The 21176-nt window shown below is 42.0% G+C and overlaps 2 protein-coding genes across 2 annotated transcripts in view; both read right to left on the bottom strand.

Moving 5' to 3' along the window:
* Window positions 1-4055, bottom strand: part of LOC135512758 (potassium/sodium hyperpolarization-activated cyclic nucleotide-gated channel 2-like) — a 74034-nt gene extending 69979 nt beyond the window's left edge. The window contains exon 1 of the mRNA XM_064935103.1: window positions 3012-4055. Coding sequence (XP_064791175.1) covers window positions 3012-3898 — 887 coding nt within the window. The 5' untranslated portion in view covers window positions 3899-4055. The remainder of the gene's footprint in view (window positions 1-3011) is intronic.
* Window positions 4056-6413: 2358 nt separating this feature from the next.
* On the bottom strand, window positions 6414-13481 carry bsg (basigin). The gene is made up of 8 exons (XM_064935102.1): window positions 13103-13481; window positions 11647-11815; window positions 10821-10909; window positions 10485-10627; window positions 9938-10211; window positions 8457-8481; window positions 7806-7873; window positions 6414-7651 (listed from the first exon to the last, which is right to left on the bottom strand). Exons 1-7 carry the CDS (start codon window positions 13464-13466, stop codon window positions 7819-7821), a joined length of 1119 nt encoding a protein of 372 aa, XP_064791174.1. The 5' UTR covers window positions 13467-13481; the 3' UTR covers window positions 6414-7651; window positions 7806-7818.
* Between the last annotated feature and the right edge of the window lie 7695 nt (window positions 13482-21176).

The following is a 21176-nucleotide window of genomic DNA, read 5'->3' as shown; positions in this document are numbered from 1 at the left end:
GCTGCTTAATAACACAATTCATCATTCACTTTAAAAACCACTCCAACCGTAACCCTCGAAGAGAGATGATACCTTAACTATTTCTTGACATCAAGACCTGGAATTGACTTAATAACAAATCATGGTGCCTCTTATAATTACACGTGCACGTAATGAAATTGATTATTAGTCGGCTTAAAATAGCTGTCACCATACGAGGGAGAGTCTGTCTTAGACCGAAGCGTCTGATTTTGGGGGAAAGCCTAAATGTTTATGGGAATCTATTGTAGAGCGATGTGAGGAAATGGGAGGAGAATAGTGAGGGATAGGGATGAAGCAGCTACAGTGAGATAGCTGAAGCTGATTTTGCATTCAAGAAAGAAATTGTTCCCGATTTTAATTACAGAGTATTAAATTAACACCAACACCTACCCATAACGAAATCCAAAAGATCAAACTAGATTGGTGCATTTAGTATTTTCAATATGAAATCTAATATGAATATATTTGCATGGAATAATATCCTGTCAAGAGTCGTGCATGGTTCCATTCATGTAACATTCATATTTTATGAATAAGCATTGACAAAATAAATATGAAACATTTTTGACCAAGTTATGTGACAAAACAATATCAGATGTCTGTGTATGATAATGTAATCCAGTGATGGGCAACTGGCGGCCCACACACCCCTTTTGAAGGCCCTCGGATCAGTCCCCCCACCCCCCAAAAAAATATATACAGTACCAGTCAAAAGTTTGAACATACCTACTCATTCAAGGGTTTTTCTTTATTTTTACTATTATTGTAGAATAATAGGGAAGACATGAAATAGCACATACAGAATCATGTAGTAACCAAAAAAAGTGTTAAACAAATCAAGTTAAATTTTACATTTGAGATTCTTCCAAGTAGCCACCATTTGCCTTGATGACAGCTTTGCACACTCTTGGCATTCTCTCAACCAGCTTCTTGAGGTAGTCAGCTGGAATGCATTTCAATTAACAGGTGTGCCTTGTTAAAAGTTAATTTGTGGAATTTCTTTCCTTCTTATTGCGTTTTTAGCAAATCAGTTGTGTTGTGACAAGGTAGGAGTGGTATACAGAAGATGTGGTATAGATCTTCTGGGTGGTATACAGAAGATGTGGTATAAATCTTCTGGGTGGTATATAGAAGATGTGGTATAGATCTTCTGTGTGGTATACAGAAGATTTGGTAAAAGACCAAGTCCATATTAGGTCAAGAACAGCTCAAATAAGCAACACCCTCATTACTTTAAGACAGGTCTGGGCAATTCCAGTCCTCGAGGGCCTGATTGGTGTCAATGTTTTGCCCCAACCACATCTAACACACCTGACTTCAATAATCACCTAATCATGATCTTCAGTTTAGAATGCAATTCGATTAATCAGCTGTGTTTGCTAGGGATGGAGAAAAGTGTGACACCAATCAGGCCCTCGAGGACTGGAGTTGCCCACCCCTGCTTTAAGACATGAAGGTCAGTCAATCAGGCCACAAGAGCAGTCGCAAAAACCATCAAGCGCTATGATGAAACTGTCTCTCACGAGGACCGCCACAGGAAAGGAAGACCCAGAGTTAGCTTTGTTGCAGAGGATAAGTTCATTCGAGTTACCAGACTCATAAATTACAGACCAAATAAATGCTTCACAGAGTTCAAGTAACAGACAACTCAACATCAACTGTTCAGAGGAGACTGAGTGACTCAGGCATTCATGGTCAAATTGCTGCAAAGAAACCACTACTAAAGGACACCAGGTAACAGCCAACAAGTGCTGTTAATATGTGGGAACTCCTTCAAGTCTGTTGAAAAAAAGCATTCCAGGTGAAGCTGGTTGAGAGAATGCCAAGTGTGTGCAAAGCTGTCATCAAGGCAATGGGTGGCTTCTTTGAAGAATCTCAAATATATTTTGATTTGTTGAAGGCTTTTTTTGGATGCTACATGATTCCATGTGTTATTTCATAGTTTTGATGTCTTCACTATTATTATACAATGCAGAAAATAGTCAATAAAGAAACCCTTGAATATATATATATATATATTAAGAACTCGGTCAGTGTCTCAATTTACTGTTGCGATTTCGAGTAGTAAACTACACAAGGTGTAATTCAGAGATTTGGCTGTGCATCAGCAGTTGTTACAGTCAGTCAATTAGCCCATGTCAGCTAAAAAATAAGAATAATATTGCTATCTAAGCCAGCTATCTAAACTTGTTATCATCGTCGAATTAATGGCGGCCCCCACCATTGATTTTGTTAGTCTCACTCAGATATCATTTTAAAAACCGCAAACATTTCTCATGGTGAGCTCAGATTTTTTTTGTGGCCCCCACCCCCATCAAAGTTGCCCATCCCTGCTTGAAATATGACTATACTATTAGGGAATCTGAGAAAAACGCTTTATAATAGGCTACCATTAAGAGCTTAATAAAAAGCGCATGTAGCATTTCATAAAGGTGATACACATTTTATCAACTGCGTGGGTGTTTTAGATTGATTTCATGCGGTATATGTTTGCCAAGTAACTTCACCAACAACAAGGCCTTTGTGGTCAGCTGTTTTAAACACGCGTCCTCAATGTAAATCGCGAGACATAAATAGGCCTTTCCTTTAAACTACAGAGGTTTCAGCAACGCAACTCTCGTCCCTAAATCAAGTACTTCCCATGGAATAGGTCTTTCGACCCCAATAAATTAAAACTGCGTAATGATGAGAATGTGCAACATACCTTTTCAGCTTTTAGATTCGGTGTTCTCCCAATATATATGTTGCCTAATTTGACATTTAGTGGCAATGCATTACTCATGAAAAGCAGCAGACCGCACTGACAGCAAACATCAAAATGGATGTCAACAAATCTTATAATTTAACAACTCATAAACTACTTCCAATGCTTAATATCAAATTGGTTATGTTAATTTATATTCAAGTTACTTATTGGGTAAATTGTTTAGCCCATAGATCACATTAACAATTTGCGCCCACCTCAGAGTGGCACTTCACTCAACCCATACCTGAAATCGCTGTATGGATGAATAATCCAATTACCGGCCGATTGGACGCGCTCTTGTTCCTTTTCCACCGCTTTTTGGCTCCCAAACATACGCAGGGAAAATTTATTAACTCCAGGCTGAAGCATGGAACTAAATTGGCGCTGCATATAAGTCCGATTGTCCTGCGGTTCCCCATCATCTGGCACAATCTGGGGTCCATCCTCAGATTTAAAAAATGCGAGCGAATTCCTGTTCTGTTGGTTCTGCACAGAGGACGATGCTTTTCTATTAGGGACACTTGAGAAGGAAACTCTGGAGTCCTTTTTCTCATTGCCAGTAGTTGTGGCCCCGGCCACCTCGGGCCCTTGCCCCTGTACTGAGGTGATCGAACCGTCCATGCTGGCGACTCTGGAATTACATCTAGTTGGCCTTTTCCCGTTGTCCGCTGCAACTATTCCACCGGTCTGTTTCTCCTGCCTAGAGACGATGGAGGACAGGCTCCCTGAAATGTTGGGGTCCCTTCTGCAATCTCCGTTGTTGTTGCATATCACACCGGTAGTGCCTTCACCTGTCCAACAAGTAGCCAACCCGGTTACCGCTGACCCTGGGGCTAAGTCCCCTCCAGCCCTATAGTATGAGCCGCCACGGGCAGTAGCATCTCCCTGGCATAACAGAGCACAGCTTGTGGCGCCTGTAGGAGCACAAGGTGCGGACTCTTCGCCTTGCATGAACCACAGCTCATTGTTGGAGTTCTTGCGCGCTGTTGATGATGCTCCCCCTCCTGGCGTAAATTGCTTCATCTTCAAACTTAGACCGTTCCTATCGCCTCCGCCACCAACGGAGCCGGTTCCGCACAATAAAGGCTGCTGGAATTTGGACTCATCTTCTCCATCCTCAGCCTCGTCCATGACAGCGCCTGGGAATAGAGTGCGCGCCTTCGGAACCTTTGCGTGGCTGGGCGGCGACGAGTTCAAAGCAGCCCCAGCCTATTGTATCCAGTGGAAACCACTTTAGGATACAGCACAGTGGCGTTGCTATGGCTGCAATCAGGCTATTCGTTTCATGTCACAGTGAAACGGAGAGCCCGTCCTATTTACCTATAACCTCAGAGCCCTCCTCTCCTCCTCACGAATGACATCCAAGGGAAGTTTCCAATGTGAGATGACAGCATGGTGGACCAAAGAAAGATGGAAAAAAGTAATACAAGCGTGAAATATTTTATATCTGTTTTGAATATTGTATTTTCAATACAAATAGTTTGTGAAACATTCAAATGCAATAGTAGCCTTGAAAGGTCAATCGATAAGCACATTGGCAAATTTACTCCATTTTATGCATAGGACGCATGTGTAATCCCCAAATAATACTGGTGGATTACTTCACCTGAGAAATTGAATATGTGCTAATATAGGCTACACTATTCACCAGTCCGGATGTCGATTTATTCAAGACACCTTGATAGGCTACGTCAACCATGCCACATATAATCACAATTGTTCCTCCCACTGATGATTAAATGGCACCCTCTGGTGTCGAATCTTCTCAGAATGATTTGGATGTGTATGCCTACTGATGTAATATTGTACAGTGAGTCTATATCGGTTTGGACTATGAAATCGGACTTTTAGTCCATTCATTTACTAGTCTCCCTAGGACCTAAGTAGATAAATTGCCTCCCACAACGTTAGCAATGTTCCAGTATACAGTCGTGGCCAAAAGTTGAATGACAAATATTAATTTTCACAAAGTTAGCTGCCTCAGTGTTTTAGATAGTTTTGTCAGATGTTACTATGGAATACTGAAGTATAATTACAAGCATTTCATAAATGTCAAAGGCTTTTATTGACAATTACATGAAGTTGATGCAAAGAGTCAATATTTGCAGTGTTGACCCTTCTTTTTCAAGACCTCTGCAATCCGCCCTGGCACGCTGTCAATTAACTTCTGGGCCACATCCTGACTGATGGCAGCCCATTCTTGCATAATCAATGCTTGGAGATTGTCAGAATTCGTGGGTTTTTGTTTGTCCACCCGCCTCGAGGATTGACCATAAATTCTCAATGGGATTATGGTCTGGGGAGTTTCCTGGCCATGGACCCAAAATATTGATGTTATGTTCCCCGAGCCACTTAGTTCTCACTTTTGCCTTATGGCAAGGTGCTCCATCATGCTGGAAAAGGCATTGTTCGTCACCAAACTGTTCCTGGATGGTTGGGAGAAGTTGCTCTCGGAGGATGTGTTGGTACCATTCTTTATTCATGGCTGTGTTCTTAGGCAAATTGTGAGTGAGCCCTCTCCCTTGGCTGAGAAGCAACCCCACACATGAATGGTCTCAGGATGCTTTACTGTTGGCATGACACAGGACTGATGGTAGCGCTCACCATGTCTTCTCCGGACAAACTTTTTTCCGCATGCCCCAAACAATCGGGAAGGGGATTTATCAGAGAAATTGACTACCGCAGTATTCCAATCCCTGTACCTTTTGCAGAATATCAATCTGTCCCTGATTTTTTTTTCCTGGAGTGTAGTGGCTTCTTTGCTGCACTTAACACCAGACCATCCTCAAAGTCTTCACCTCACTGTGCGTGCAGATGCACTCACACCTGCCTGCTGCCATTCCTGAGCAAGCTCTGTACTGGTGGTGCCCCGATCCCGCAGCTGAATCAACTTCAGGAGTCGGTCCTGGCTCTTGCTGGACTTTCTTGGGCCCCCGGAAGCCTTCACAATTGAACCGCTCTCCTTGAAGTTCTTGATCCGATAAATGGTTGATTTAGGTGCAATCTTACTGGCAGCAATATCCTTGCCTGTGAAACCCTTTTTGTGCAAAGCATTGACGGCACGTGTTTCCTTGCAGGCAACCATGGTTGACAGAGGAAGAACAATGACTCCAAGCACCACCCTCCTTTTGAAGCTTTGTCTGTTTTTCAAACTCAATCAGCATGACAGAGTGATCTCCACCCTTGTCCTCATCACTCACACCTGTGTTAAATGAGAGAATCACTGACATGTCAGCTCGTCTTTTTGTGGGAGGGCTGTGGAAATTAATTGTAATTCATCTGATCACTCAGAACATTCTGGAGTACATGCAAATTTCCCCTCATACATACTGAGGCAGCAGACTGAAAATCTTTAGCTGTCATTCTCAAACATTTTGGCCACAACTGTATGTAATGTTGTCAGGTCTGGAATTTCCAAGACTACTCCTTTACCATTGGGTAACTCCTGTATGTATGCCAGCTTCAAGTCATGCCATTTACCAGAGGACCAACACCTTTGCTCTACAAACCCATCGCCAACGACTATCCAGGGCACTTAACAGTAACTTCATAGCTTTGTGTGGGATGACCTATAGCATTTTATTGCCCAGAGGAAATAAACCAAAATGGCCATCTTATTCAAGCAGTAACAGACAGACCACATCTCTTAAATCAGATCACTTTATTGAGATTGTGCAAATTGGTACAGTTGTGTAGAATCTAATTAGTTACTTTTAAGCAAAATAAATGACAGTCATATTTTCACATGTACTTCTTAAACTACCGGTGCACATCCAGTCACAATACTAAATCAAGTTAGAAGCCACATGAGGCTTCTGAGTTGTCTACAAAGTGGAGGTTAGAAAAAGGACAATGCTTCAATAGTGTCAATCCTGTTTAGGTTCCATGTACCCTTCAAGAAAACAAGCCATTTAAAAATAGCCTTCCATTCTGATTAATACATTAGTATTAGTCGTTGTTCAGAAGCAGAAAACCCATCTCTTATACTTGGTCCTTTCTCAGGAAGTATTACTATGATGTGACTATGGCAACAAAAAGCATAGAAAAGTCAAAACTACACCTTAACATAGTAGTAAAACTCCAAAAAGCTTGGATTTTATTTTGCAGTGATTAGCCTAAAAATCTCAACAGCGCATGTATTAAATACAGCAGGAACTCAGACAAAATTGCATTATAATCCTACCTGCTGCGTTTAATTTAGGAACTACCTACAGTATTACAACTTCCTCTGCTGAAAATCAAATACAGTGGAGGAAGTCAAATGGACTGTGTTAAGGTGTATCCTATAACTCAGCCAACTATGTGAGGGATGCATTGATGGGCCTCTCCAGTTCAGGGGCCTGATTCATGTCGTCATTTGTCCCCAGCCCTATATCTAAACACACCTGATTAAACTAATTGTATTCTAAAGACAATGATTAGTTGATTATTGGAGTCAGGTGTGGTAATAGGGCCTGGGGCAAAAGCATGTCAGTGTCCAAACATTTCACAATCGTAGTAAGATCCATGTTGCTTAACAGGTGGCTGTTCATGCTTGCAAATATAAGAGCAGATATTTAGACGTGAAGGACAGTGGAGGAAGCTATAAGCACAAATAGAAAAACCACCAATAGATCATTCCCACGTAAACTTTTACAATGGACTTCACTACGAACAAACACTTCTAGAACGGCAATAAAACTCATGCAAAAACATGTTTTTTTTTGCCAATGGCCTTAAGCCGAAAGCACAATATGGAGAGAAATATAGAAGTACAATTCCGTCCATTTCAAGACATTAACGTTCAAGAATTGAAATTTAAAGTTGTTTAAAATTCGCAGGGTGCACTAGATTATGTGACGCTCAGCAAATGCTCTTCATCCTGGAAGATCGTCATCAGGATATCTGTCAGGAAAGAAAGGGGACTGACAATTAGATTGAGAGCTCAACCTCTACGGGAGGTTTACTGCTTTGATTTTGCAATCAGAATAAATTAATTTGAAATAGGCTCATCCAGTCGAGTGGGTTGATTCAAAAGCCCTCACACACACACACACACCTCTCATCTTCTCTCAGTTGGAGTTCCTTTGCCTGACATCCTTGTGGTTTGTGGCAGCATTGCTTTTCCTGAAAGACATTTTCCATCCAGAACTTTACAAACACAGCAATGTATATCTTTAAAAAAAATGTTTTACCCCTTTTTCATGATATCCAAATTGGTAGTTACAGCCTTGTCCCATCGCTGCAACTCCTGAACTGACTCGGCGAGGCGAAGGTCGAGAGCCATGTGTCCTCCGAAACACGGCCCTGCCAAGCCACACGGCTTCTTGACACACTGCCCGCTAAAAACCCGAAGCCAGCCGCACCAATGTGTCGGAGGAAACACCGTACAACTAGCGACCGAAGTCGGCCTGCGTGTGCCCGGCCCGCCACAGGAGTCGCTAGAGCACGCTGGGACAACGACATCCCGGCCGGCCAAACCCTCCCCTAACCCGGACGACGCTATGTCAATTTTGTGCCGCCTCATGGGTTGACCGGTCACGGCCACCTGTGACAGCATGGGATCAAACCCAGGTCTGTAGTGACGCCTCTAGCACTGCGATGCTGTGCCTTAGACCCTTGCACCTCTCGGAAGGCCCATATATATATTTTCTTCATGAGAAATTAAATGTATTGAATTTTTACATATCAGTGTAAAATGTGTACTTACAGGGGAGCAGAACCTGAGTCCTCATCTATAAAGCAGCACAGGGACAAGAGAAAAGATGTGTCAACAGCTGAATTGGTCAGAGACTGTCTGGTAGGGAGACATTCTAATGAGAGCAAGGCATGGAGAAAATTCTTTCCACAGACAATGAAAGAAATGGTGACAAAGTTCCAAGTATTTCTTTAAGTAGGCCATTGTCAAATGATTGCAGTCAATTATGCAAAACAAGCATACACTGCCATAATTCTACAATAAGCAAATAGTTACATCGCTTGAACTTAATCATTTCATTTAAAAAGAACTGCAGTTATGACAAATCTACCTACACTGTATCCCAACTATATGTTCCTGATTAGAAGATATGGTATCAATCTGTTCTGAACATCTCAAAATAACGCAAACAGGATAACCAAGTGAAAAGTTGAAGGGACAATGCAACACCGGAAACAGTCCTAAACAAAGCGTACAGGTATACTGCAGATTAAAAAGGTCTGGACATGACCGTTCAGTCACCGGTTAAAATCAAAGAATAGGTGCCCTCAGGCAATGAATGAGATCAATGAAATGATATCCCTATTATAAAAAAAAGAAAATGACTTGTCATGCATGAGATCAAGATGCAGATGGCATGCAAGACATAAAAGGTACACACAGAAATGACATAACCAGAGCAACTTCCTGCTTACAGACGTCAACAACTGTATGCAAGCAGGAAGTTGCCCCGTGATGTCATACTGCTGTGTGTACCTGTAAAACCCTATAACCGTAGGTGTTTCCAACACTACAAACCATGACATTAGGCCTAATTTCCATCTCCACATAAATCACATGACTTGGGCTATTTGACCCTTTTACTGGCATGACAAAAACACATTGATTGGTGGGCAAGTTTTAGCAGTCTGAAAATGTATTTCAAATTTGGCCCAAATTGGTCCAATATATGAATGCAAGGCCAGTGGAAGAGTTCCTTATTAGATACATTCTTAACAAGTGAACGCAGTGCATTCCTATAGCTTCTCAGTTACAGTCATCTCAGGTCAACCACTTCCGACTGACATGCAGTTTTGATCACTTACCAAAACGCAAACGCAGCAGCGAACAGAGAAATACAAAACGGAGAAAAAAAAAAAGTGTTCTAATAGAAAACCAACTGCTTTTGATCAAATGAAATGACTAAAATCATAAGTGAAAAACATATTTAAATTGCAAATCAAGAAGACCAAGTAAATAACAGTAAACCTGCTATATCCAAACCACTAAGAAAAGACAACGTGTTGAGATATCATTAAAATGGCAGCTAATGCACAGCAATCTTTGCAGAATGACAGTACATCTGAAACTAAGACTGTTCTGCCACTGGAGGGCAGCAGACACTCACAGCCAAATCATATGGACTTAGCGAGGTATGCTACTTCAGAAATCATAATGAATGGCAAAACAAGAATACTTCGTTTCTGCATTTCTCTGTGGGTGTTTCTACGTACCGTCGTTGATCTCATCAGGCTTTCTCCTCTTCTCGTAGATGAAGATGATGCTGACCAAGATGATGACCTCTGCCACGATGCCCAGGAAGGGCCAGAGGGCGGCCAGGCGGCTGCGGACGCGCAGGTGGATCTTGTCGAAGGCAGAGTCCACTTCTCTGGCACCGTAGCACATGTAGTCGCCCATGTCCATGGCGATGTCCAGGTCATTGATGGTCAGGGTAGTCCTGTTGGGGGTGCTCTTGATCTCATACCTGTCAGTACCGTTGGTGATGGCCTGAGAATGACAAACAGGGAGCAAAAAGTAATTGAATACTCAACTCTTATCTAGGGCAGAGACCTCTTTGGATAGTACTAGTGCATGTGGCATTACTGTGACTTCAATCAAGATATTGATTTCGTCAACAATTCCTAACATTGGAAAATAACTGCAGCATGTGACTTTATTCACTCAGTTCAGCATCAGGGGTTATTCTGGCTCAGTGAAACTCATCGTGGTTAAGCAAATCAGCGAGGTGAATCAATGACGGTAAACCTTCCTTAAACATACCTTCTTCAGCATTTCTTCTCCTTCCAGTTTGTACCACTTCCAGTCAGTAGGCAGTGGATATCCATGACTGACACACACCAGCACACCCTTGTCCTGCTCGTTTCCATGCTCAGAGCGTTTGTAGGCAGAGACATGGATAGCAGCTAGTGACAAACACACGGATGCAGGTATTTATCAGATAGCCGCGATTCATCCAACACCTGCAGTTGTCTAAAACTGGCTATATAAGCCCATTACAGCTTTCAGATACTCAAAGTGCACTAAGGTAGTAACATTCATCGGCATAGCTAATGCCAGTTAGAGACTTCACTTTAAAAGTACAAACGCATTACTTACTGTTGACTGCAATGGATTTCTTCACCACAGGATCAGACAGGAAGACGCAGTCATATACTCCACCAGAATGGAAATCAATTTTAGCCAAGCTAATGGGGGGAAAAAACAACGTAAGCCCCGAGGATGAGAAACGCAGGCCTACAGACTTCACTCAATGGCTTCAAACACATCTCAGTCATGAAGTCACTTTGCCTGTAAAAACACACTACAAAAGATGCGGCCCCAACAGGCTGAACTTCAAATGGCTCCCTGTTGAGAATGAGAAGCAACCAGATAAAAATAAACTGCCTCTCTCCTTGTTACAAACGCTTCTACTTCCCCCTGGTAACAACAATCGGACTTGTGTCGGCACTGGAACCCTCCCTGCTCTTTATGTCTGATGGGGAATTATGGGAGTGAAAGAATGGGAGTGCTAGGGGGCACTTATCCATGCTGCTGCCAAGGCTACAACCAAAGCTGCAGTCCATCTCGCTGCCAATTAATGGCAGGGAATGCCTGAGCAGGGCCTGGAGTGTTACCATTAATGGATGGTATGTGTGTGTGCAATATAATGAGGGAGAGCTAACATGTAGAAAATACATGGGGGACAGGTTGGCGTGGTTTTTCAGTGTTGCTGTGCGGTCAAATCTGTGACCTACCGCCCTGCTGACCAAACATTAAAAAGGCATGGTCACTAATAATGACAAGCAATGACTGCTAGGTTCAGGACAACAGCTGAATCTCAGTGAGCCCAGCTCCGGGAAATCGTTCTATAGCTCAGAGGGTTTCCCGTCCATCTGGTGGCTCAAACATGCAAACACACGCTGCCTGCCTGGCAGGCACTTACATGTACTCGGTGTAGAGCGCAGCAGAGTCCTGCTTGGATGACTCGATCACATTGCCATTCCTCGTCCAGTAATGACCTTTGACTGTGGACGGGGGGTTGGTAAGGTTGCATGAGAGGATGGCAGAGGTCTGGTTGTTCACCTCCATAGGTGAAGACACAATTAAGGGATCTGTAGACAAAGTCAACATATTAATAAGTTGTCCTTTGACATGACCACTTCTAGTAGGATCATTACCGTAGTAACGTTACCACGACTACAAGCCAAGTGTAAATAATTATTGCATGTCTTTTCACATACAGGATATTGCTAAAAATACTTTAGGGTAACTAAAGACACTAAAAAATATTTTATATCCGAGTAGTGGATTTAATCCAAACTTAAAAAGGTACATATGTATTGGGTTTACAGGATAAAATGCTCTCTTGATACCAACATGTTGCAGCACAAACCTTGACTGTTCAGGGCTTGACATTGCTTTACTATCCTTTAGCCTAAACTTCATAGTGACAACTGATAAGGTCTAGCTTAGCTTGTCAAATGTTATTACTTTCAAAATCAAGCCAAGAACTGGCCAAGAACAGCACAATATAAAAAGGCAGCGCCTCTTCCAAGAAGAGGCGGGTCACATGGGCAGGCACCTAAAAATGGAGAGCGCGGGCTGAACCAAGAGTTCAAGAGAAGAGGGGTTACACAGGGAAATTAATCTAGGAGACCATGAGGAGAGGAGCTTGTAATCAACACATGCAGAAGAAGCAACCGGCAAGGTATGGTAGGTTGGTGTTCCACTAACAGAGAAGAGGAACAAAGAGGATATTTTGGTTTGAGTCAGGTAGAGAAAACAAATACTGGAAAGATGCCCTATGGCTAAGAATCAGAAAACTGGGTTACTGTATCCTGTAGATAGATTTAGTACTCCTAAAGAGCCTAGTCAGCCCTAACAGGTCTAAAGAGTGTAAACACCACAGGACAGTGTCAATGTTAGTATCAATTACACATTCTATTACCTTGGACAAGACAGCAAAATAGACCAAATGGAAGCCAACAAGAAGCTGACCAACCCATAATCTGACCCTTTAAAATGTTCATTTTGTTTTTAATGATTGAAAAATTAGATGTAGCCATTTGCAGGTTTCAGACCTTATGACCAGTATTATGTGAAATATTTTCCTAATTCATTTAAAATAAGGATTTGACATAAGCCCAGCAAAAAAAAGGCATCAGATTGAGGGTAGTGCTACGGCAGGTAGGACACGTCTAAGGAGAGGCCCGGCCACGCCTTGTGGTCAGGTTGGCTCTCCACTACTGGACATCATGGGAGCTCAGTGAGGGGAGAGTAGGGGAGTCTGGGTGAAACAGGGGAGAGGGCAGGAGAAGGTGTGGGACAGGAGCTGGACCCCTCGCTGTCCTCTACAAGGAGACGCTGCCTGGCTGTACGTAGGGCCTCCCAACACTCACATTCAAACACTATAACGTTAGCCTGTGAGCGGATCCACTTGATTTTGGGTGCCTTCTTCAGCTCGTTGCGGTCGGGGTCGTTGGAAGCGCGGCACTCGTACGTGCCGGAGTCATCGAGCGTGAGGTTTAAGAGGTGAATGGAGCTGGTGGCGTGCAGGATGTAGGTGGCGTTGATCTCGACACGGTCTCGCCGAGCCCCATCGAACAGCTGGGTCATGGTCTCGTCGGGCTCCTCGCCCTCTATGAACCACCACTGCACCTCTGGGATGGGGTTCCCTGTCACCTCACAGTGCAGCTCTGCAATGTCCTCTATCAGTTTCATTTGGGACAGGGGCGACTTGACAAAACCAGCTGAACAGGCCATTAATATGTGGGGGAGGGGTGGTTTACATTGATTTGGTTTCAGATTGGTTTTTAGCAAATCCGACAATTTTATGGAGGTGAAAGTAAAATGCGATGGAAAAGGCAAGCAGGCAAAGAAAGAAACAAAAGATTAATCAAACACATGAAAAGTAGGGGTTTGAGTATCATTAACCAAAATAGTTCATGCCAAATGGCTTTTTAGAGTACTTGATACTCAGACCCATTGCAGATATAGACAAGTTGAATGACATGCATTAAAATCAAAAGCAACTAATAAAAACAGATACATTTCATGAAGGGCAAGTGAAAATATGTTTGTTATTCATCGCACGAGTGGACTAAGCAGATGGATGAAATTTAAAATGTCAGATATGATTCAAAATTGTGTCCGTAAATCTATTACATTCTCTGTCCGTTTGTCATTGTGTTGAGAAGTGCAGGGCTTAGTTATTAAACGAAACACCTGATCTGACGTTGAGGACATTCTGTACAGGATTTAATACCCAGGAGGAGCAACAGAAGAATAACATTTGCACAGCTCGAGGCGCACTCTGTAGAGTTAGCCCCCTGTAGGGTTATTTCTATCGAAGCCCAAGCCCACGGAACAATCTTAAATCAACACAGGAGAACAAAACCTTGGCATACCTTCAACATACAACCCAGGAGATCAATGATGAGAAATGCTTCAGAACAAACTCAGGGATCCCTATGTAACGCCGCTTGAACAAAGATAACCATGTTCAGACAAAGCCTGAGCCACACCCTCTTTCTTTATTGCATCTTTACATAGTAGGACAACAAGGCATGGTGGTAGGTGGACATTTTCTGAATAGTTGGCTCCCTAAAGACCAGAGACAGTATGTATCCATTAACATGTCCAAAGTCAAACTTGTGAAGTGGATTGGAGGAACGGCTGCCTCTGGCTCTAAAAAGCATGTGACCTTTTAGCTAAGGCTGACAGGATCCTTTTAACCATAACAAAGAGGTCACCTTCATAGCAAATGCTGTACAAAACAAACCCAAGTAAATGCAGATAGTGACTTCACATAGACCTGAACGAAAGTCATAACTAAAATTAGTTACTCTAGCGTGTATCAAACTTAACAAACCAGCAAGTTCCACCCCCCCCCAAAAAAAAACATTTTGGAAAGAGACCTGACCAAAGAGCCCGCTCCAGTATACCCCTCTTGAAATCAGTGTGACTCACCAGTACTGTAGGTGACATGTAGTCCTAACTGGCCTAGCATAGCGAAAAGACAGAAGCCTGACTGCTTGGAATGGTTGTCAAGTTAATGTGCTACAGTTTACTAACTACATAGGGTCATGCTCCACAGGCCACCTACTTAGTGTAAACAACTAGGTTTCTATTTTGTGTGAATGTTAGCTGGGGATAAATAGGACACTTCAAAAGCAGGTGTGATAGGCATGTGACTTCAGCATTTAGCCTACCCAGTGATCAATTATGCTGACATAAAATGGTCACCCAGAAAATGGGCACACAATCAAAATAGCAAACCAACATGAATCCTGAACACACTGTCCGGGGCAGACAGGGAAACAAATGCTACTAGCAATAAAGATTTATCTGAGTCATATATGTATTAACATTCTGTTACATAAATCAATGGGATTTTATGAGCCCATCGTACTTCATGACTCTGCTCATTTGCATAGGAAATGCTTCAAAACGTGCTTTTCCTGACCTCGTTTAACCGAAGGGAAAATGGCTGCCTGCTTTCTATAACCTACTTCTCCAACCAACGTTTTGCTCAAGACGAAGCTGGAGCGCAATAGAAATATAATTGTATTAATGATCTGGAGTTGCCAAAGCGGAAAACTGCCCGTCCAGCATGGGGACTGCCTGTGTGCTGTATCTTCAGAGGCATCTGCAGTCCTCTGGGACATGCCCTCTAAAGCTTTCATGCCACTCTGTATATCTGGGTCAATGGAGGACCTCGCAGAGTCAAAGGCCCAATGCAAAGTCCAGTCTCCCCAGACTGTCCTGGCAAAAATCAATATTTTTTTTGTTAGGTTTACCAATTTAAATTGTTTGGAGCAAATAGGGCAGGTTACAGTGTAGGACTTTTCTATAAAATATGCTTTTTAAAAAGCAAAATACGAGGCAAGTTTCAAACATTTGGTACGGTTTTTAGGATTAACCAAAACCATTATGGCCTAAAATGGAGCCTTTTCCACACCAAATTAAGAGAGCTAGCAATCTACTCTCAATAAGATTATACATAATATAATAATAATATATCCCATTTAGCAGACGCTTTTGTCCAAAGCGACTTACAAGTCGGCTGGGGCCACTACTTTTACATATGGGTGGCCCCAGCGGGAATCGAACCCACGACGCTTGGCGTTGCAAGCGCCATGCTCTACCGACTGAGCCACACAGGACCCCCCATCATCCCCATCCGTTCCTTATTTAGAATGTTTTAGTGTCATTAACACATACTCCCTTGTTTCTTTGACACCGAGCATAAATTAATACAATGTTGGACCCTCACTCTGAATTGGCTAAATTAACAATGAGTGCATCATGCGCTGCATGCAATGCTTTATTAAGTACTCAAGGTTGCGTAATGTATAGATACTGCCATGGCTTGAGGCTCTTCCAGGCTTAGAAAGTCAGCACAATCTTAAATAGACAAGGCAGTGGTTGTGACGGAATGTTATAATGAGATTAAGGTAATCTAAATGTGTTGCAGTCTCCGCTAAAAACAAACCCCCACAACAATCGTGTAAACAAAGCTTCTTGCTTGTTTGACACATTTCATGTCACACATTCACATACATTTGTAATCAATTTAAAATGGTGTGAATTTAAATGTGGTAGCATGTTGTACCTCAACTGCATGCCATTAATCTCCATAGAAGAGGTCAAATATAGGCCCACTTTTTTTTTTTTAAATGGTATGTCTTTATATAGGACACAGCAGCTAACCTGCTAGTTAATGTCTCATGATTCAGGCAGGCAAACTGGTCTACACCAGTTTAAAGACTGCAGCTAAAACAAGCCAGAAGCACAAGCTTTGGCTCTCACACAAAACTAGCTGAGACTTGAAACACAAGTGTCCGGTTAGTCTGCTAATTTCCAAATACAAAAAAGGTTTATTTCTTCATAAACCAGCCAAAAGCAACTGCATTGACTGGTTTATGAAAAATAAACCAACATCTATGATATTTGGCCAAAGGTGGGTTTGGATCACATGAAAAAATTAGCAAGTTAGCTGCCTAGTAGATGTCATCTGTAAGTGTTGACACTAGTTTTATTAAATAACTTGTTTTAAATAGGCAAACTATTTTTATGATGGCAAACTATTTTTATGATGGCAGGTTCCAATTGCAAAATCAACTATTTTACCTAGCGTTAACCGTTACAAGGCAGTGATTTTGATCACTGCCATGTGTTTAAATTAACTACCTGGTAAAGCCATTCATAGATGCTAACTACCTTTAGCGCCTCTACTAAACATAGTATTTTCTTGCCGGCTGAGTTTGGTTAAAAGCCCAGACGCTCGTTCTTAATAATAGCATGCATCACTTGCGGTAAAATTTTGTAAACAAGGAAATTAGCCATCTTTCATATCAGCGAGAAATCATGTAAAAAAAAAAAAAAAAGTTCAAATACTACACACCTTTAAAGGGTCAGTGTTCCCATACTGCCATACTACAGCGCTGGCGCTACCAAAGTCAGACACGGCCACCCCCGGGCTAATAAGTCATCTAGCGTGATCGAACAGTGTCGCCAAAGTATAGTTCATCGGATGGTTGCTAGAAAATACCCTACCGTTACACTTCAGTGAGCTGCACGGGGGGCGGAAAACTTACCCTAATGCATGAATGGGATATGCTACGGTACCTTTATCCACAATATATAAATAGAGTTGAAGTCAGAAGTTTCCATACACCCTAGTCAAATACATTTAAACTCAGTTACACAATTCCTGACATTTAATCCTAGTAAAACTTCCCTGCCATAAGTCCGTTAGGATCACTACTTTATTTTAAGAATGTGAAATGTCAAAATAATAGAGAGAATGATTTATTTCTGCTTTTATTTCTTTCATCACATTCCCAGTGGGTCAGAAGTTTACATACCCTCAATTAGTATTTGGTAGCATTGCCTTCAAATTGTTTAACTTGGGTCAAAACGTTTCAGGTAGCCTTCCACAATAAATTGGTTGAATTTTGGCCCATTCCTCCTGACAGAGCTGATGTAACTGAGTCAGGTTTGTAGGCCTCCTTGCTCGCACCCCCAAAACATGACGCTGCTACCCCTCTTGCTTCACAGTTGGGATGGTGTTCTTCAGATTGTAAGCCCCCCCCCCCCTTTCCTCCAAACATAATGGTCATTATGGCCAAACAGTTATATTTTTGTTTCAGCAGACCAGAGGACATTCCTCCAAAAAGTACAATCTTTGTCCCCATGTGCAGTTGCAAACCATGGTCTGGCTTTATGGTGGTTTTTGAGCAGTGGCTACTTTGCTGAGCAGCCTTTCAGGTTATGTCGATATAGGACTTCACAAGGTCCTTCGCTGTTGTTCTGGGATTGAGTTGCACATTTCACACCAATGTACGTTCATCTCTATGAGGCAGAACGAGTCTCCTTCCTGAGCGGTATGATGGCTGCGTTGTCCCATAGTGTTTATACTTGCGTACTATTGTTTGTATAGATGAATGTGGTACCTTCAGGCGTATGGAAATTGCACCCAAGGATGAGCTAGACTTGTGGATATCTATCTTTTTTTCTGTGGGTCTTGGCTGATACATCCACAGGTACACCTCCAAATGACTCAAATTATGCCAATCAGCTTACCAGAAGCTTCTAAAGCCATGACATCATTTTCTGGAATTTTCCCAGCTTTTTAATAGGCACTGTCGACTTAGTGTATGTAAACTTCTGACCCACTGGAATTGTGATAGGGAATTATAAGTGAAATAATCTGTCTAAAAAATTGTTGGAAAAATGACTTGTGTCATGCACAAAGTAGATGTCCTTAACTGAGTTGCCAAAACTATAGTTTGTTGACAAGACATTTGTGGAGTGGTTGAGAAACAAGTTAATGACTCCAACCTAAGTGTATGACTTCAACTGTATTTAGTTCTGGTAAAGTGTACTTCTTGTTCTCATGCTAGCGAGCTGTAGACACGGCAGCCATTGTGTAATGGCACTTCACGTAGAACAAAGGAGCTGATTGGCTAACACCATCCAAACGCTAGCTAGTATGAGGACGAGAAGGACAGTTTTACAGGAAAACAAGCATTATTTAAATATTCTTGCTGTATCAGTTACGGATAGAAGTACAATTTGGGGCACAGTGGCATAGCCCATCCCTGCAAAGAGGTGCGTTTTCCGACCTAAATCTTACACCGGCCCCACAATGCATTCCTACCCCAGTGCAGCTCATCGTAAACAATCAATGGTACGCTTGGTATTTTATAATCTCCACCCGGCACAGCCAGAAGAGGACTGGCCTTGTTCCTCTCTAGGTTTCTTCCTAGGTTTTAGCCTTTCTATTGAGTTTTTCCTAGCCACCGTGCTTATACACCTGCATTGCTTGCTGGGGTTTTAGGCTAGGGTTTCTGTACAGCACTTTGATATATCAGCTGATGTAACTAGGGCTATATAGATAATTTTGATATATTTGTTTTCTGGCACACAGCATATGGATCTGTGCAAAACTGCTACAGTAGCTAAGTGTATATATTTTTTAAAGTCTTCCTCGCTGATATGAAAGTGGCATATCAGCATATGTTTGTAAAACATTTTTAGCAAGGGATGATAGAAGTTTCTAAATGCGTCGGAATTGTAGTTCACATGGAGCCAACAGTGGACGAGGCAAACCGCTAAAAACCCTACGGAGAAGCAGTCTGAAATGATCAATGGCTCCTACGCTTGGAACGCTGGTTCCATTATACTAGCTAACGTTAGCAAACATTGCTAGCGCATTACAAAAGAAGGTTATGCTTCCTAGCCAGCGGTTCATTTTCTAAAGTAGCTCGATGGCAAAGACTGATTTAAAAACGTTGGGAAAACATTCAGCTGTAAAAAATAATGTCTTAGCTACGTTTACGAAAGCACTATATCAAATCAATATTTGAAAAGCGCCAAAGTTAGCTTGTTTGCTATCAAGCCAGTGAGTTAGCACGACACACACAATCGAGTTAGTCTTACTCAATGACTGTATGATGTCTAACTCGCTAGAAAGCAAGCTAAAAATATTACCTGTCAGGGCATCGACTTGGTACAAGCACAAGAGGAGGGCACCTAAACCCCACAGATATTTCATTTCGACGATGTCCTTTTCTAGCACAGATATATACTTTCAGAAAAAAAAAATAATACGTTAGCTCTGCTCCACCATCGACCGAGTTGGTCGTCCTCTACTTGTTCCTCAATTTAATCAGTCACGTCGTGAACTAGCACGTACACATGACATGACGCTCGGGCGTGACCAAAATAGATTTGATTACCAAACCACAGAGTTTCTAAACCCAGAGGCGCAGCATCACTTCCGGGAACGCTTGCGGAAACAGACTCTTCATACTTCCGTTAGCAGATAAGGCCAGGGTTTGAGGAGTCAAATGGCGCGTTTGAGTGGTAAAGGTGAAAGTAGGCGAAAGTCAGGAGAGTAAAGTGGGTGGAGGTACACGTGCACCAACAGCGGACAAGTCGGACAACTTATGTTTTTTCTAGGAAACGCGAAAATGGCATTATCCTCTGTTACTCTTGATAAATCAATATTTATTGGTCACATACACATATTTAGCAGATGTTATTGCGAGTGTAGCGAAATGCTTGTGTTCTTACCTCCAACAGTGCAATAGTATCTAACAATTTACAACAATACATACAAATCTAATAGTAAAACAATGGACACAAAGCTGAACATGATCCATTTTTATACCTTTATTTAACTAGGCAAGTCAGTTAAGAACAAATAATTATTTTCAATGACAGCCTGGGAACAGTGGGTTAACTGCCTTGTTCAGGGGCAGAATGACAGATTTCTACCTTTCCAGCTCGGGGATTCGATCTGAGCACCTTTCGGTTATTGACCAACCACTAGGCTACCTGCCGCCTCAACATTATTTATTTACTTTTCTGCTCTTTTGCACACCAGTATCTCTACCTGTACATGACCATCTGATCATTTATCACTCCAGTGCTAATCTGCAAAATTGTAATTATTCGCCTACCTCCTCATGCCTTTTGCACACAATGTATATAGACTCCCCTTTTTTTGTACTGTGTTATTGACTTGTTAATTGTTTACTCCATGTGTAACTCTGTGTTGTCTGTTCACACTGCTAAGCTTTATCTTGGCCAGGTGGCAGTTGCAAATGAGAACTTGTTCTCAACTAGCCTACCTGGTTAAATAAAGGTGAAATAAAAACTAAATAAAAATGTTCCAATGAATGAACATCCTGATGATAAGGAATTTAATACCAGCCCAAGCTCTTTCTAACATTCACTAGACTTGTTTTGTATTTTTGTGTTGGTTTTCTCAAAATATAACTAGGTAGTGAGTACATAGGCTACTTGAATGGGATATGCTCCATTGTATTTCATTACGTAATGCCCATGAACCTTCCTCATTATTATTTGTGATTGTGCAACATGGAATTGTAACAAATGTGATTAAATGGAGTCCACAAAAACATCTTACTCTATGGAAATTTGGATCACACAGATAGGTCT

This window comes from Oncorhynchus masou, chromosome 24, assembly GCF_036934945.1.
Source record: "Oncorhynchus masou masou isolate Uvic2021 chromosome 24, UVic_Omas_1.1, whole genome shotgun sequence".
In the NCBI taxonomy this organism is placed as follows: Eukaryota; Metazoa; Chordata; class Actinopteri; order Salmoniformes; family Salmonidae; genus Oncorhynchus; species Oncorhynchus masou.
Note: the sequence above shows the minus strand (reverse complement) of the source record. Positions and strands in the feature narration are given on the sequence as shown.

Excerpts from the sequence above, each read along its gene's own strand:
- bsg (XM_064935102.1), bottom strand. The coding sequence starts at position 13,466 with ATGGCCTGTTCAGCTGGTTTTGTCAAGTCGCCCCTGTCCCAAATGAAA. Across the intron at positions 11,816-13,102 it reads TAACGTTATAGTGTTTGAAT|ATCCCTTAATTGTGTCTTCA; the intron begins GTGAGTGTTGGG and ends CTTTGTCTACAG. Across the intron at positions 10,628-10,820 it reads GAAATCCATTGCAGTCAACA|CTGCTATCCATGTCTCTGCC; the intron begins GTAAGTAATGCG and ends GTTTGTCACTAG.